Genomic DNA, 1233 nt, shown 5'->3' with positions numbered 1-1233 from the left:
CATAGTATAGGGGTGTGCTTGCTTCACTCGTATCTTTAGTTGTGGACTGTCCAAGGCATTTACAAACTGATCCCTTAGCAACAGCTTGAGGACATCGGGTGGTTCATTTGGGTAAGCCTTGTGTGCCATATTTTCCAAATCATGTGCCAGCTCTTGCAGACTCTCCCCTTTAGCACGGACTCTAGTCCTAAACCTAGCCCTGTAGACTTTGGCTTGATTTTGAGTTTCATACCTGAGTTCTAGAGCAGCTACTGGTGCTCTATAGTTGTGCCTGTCATCTGCCGACAATTGTCCAAGTATTTCCAATGGTTGTCCCATTAAGCTCGTTGCCAGGTACATTTACTAAAAGCTTGCCAAATTTTGTGAAGACACACAGAGTAAATTAAGAACCATAGCAATTGTTAATTCTCCAATATAGGCTTGGTTTAATGGACATAGAATATATCATTCTTCCAGTGCTTAATGTGTTATCTAGATCTCTATACATTTGTTGATACCTCATTAGCCCACCCTTCACTGTGTTAATTAAGAAGATGGTAATAATCACTCTTTAAATCATCAGTGTAATTCATTATTCAACATAAATGACTGAGTTGAACAGAACAATTTTTCACTTGTATCCTCAAAAATGTTTGTTAAATTGTCATTCTGAGTGATTTACAATGGTAGTTAGAAATACTTCTTTACTTCTATCCAACTGAAGTATTTATCAAACTGTCACTCTGACTAAGTTAAGATCATAATCAGATGTGCACTGTCCTATTTGGGTCCTTGAAAAATTTATCTTATAATTTCTTACTTGACTGTTTCTCTAGTTAATTGTACAATTATACTCTTAATATGGGAGTGTTCGTTTTTGTTAATATCTGTGCTTAGTGTATAAAAACATTCTCCAATATGTTAACTTGTTACATGTATCTCAGTATGTAATGTAAAAGATGTTTCCCAATATATAAAAAACATGTAGTTTATTGTCTTCGGTGCTCAGTGTACCAGAACTTTCTCATTTGTTGCAGAAAAGTGAGGAAAAAATTCCTGCTTCTGGTCGAAAAGGATCATATCTCCAGAGATGGGTATGTATAAAGTAAGATTAATATTGTTATATTTGGATACAGTACTTACCTCCTCTCACAAGATTAGCTATTCTTGTTCATTGCTGTCCCCACGTATGCAAATCATCATGTGTCACCTCCTAACCAATAGGAGCATGATATGCTCACGTGACTCCCTCTA

General features: G+C 36.3%; 1 protein-coding gene across 5 annotated transcripts in view; it reads left to right on the top strand.

Moving 5' to 3' along the window:
- Positions 1–1233, top strand: part of LOC106473652 (protein lunapark-like) — a 47385-nt gene that overhangs the window by 40211 nt on the left and 5941 nt on the right. For all 5 annotated transcript variants that reach the window (XR_002613745.1, XR_001291694.2, XM_022402059.1 and 2 more), the window contains one exon: positions 1017–1073. Coding sequence is in view for 3 of the 5 variants with exons in the window: in XM_022402059.1 (XP_022257767.1) it covers positions 1017–1073 (57 nt within the window). In the remaining 2 variants the exon portion in view is untranslated. The remainder of the gene's footprint in view (positions 1–1016; positions 1074–1233) is intronic.

The sequence above is a fragment of the Limulus polyphemus genome, unplaced genomic scaffold (genome assembly GCF_000517525.1).
Source record: "Limulus polyphemus unplaced genomic scaffold, Limulus_polyphemus-2.1.2 Scaffold6372, whole genome shotgun sequence".
Lineage (NCBI taxonomy): Eukaryota > Metazoa > Arthropoda > Merostomata > Xiphosura > Limulidae > Limulus > Limulus polyphemus.
Note: the sequence above shows the minus strand (reverse complement) of the source record. Positions and strands in the feature narration are given on the sequence as shown.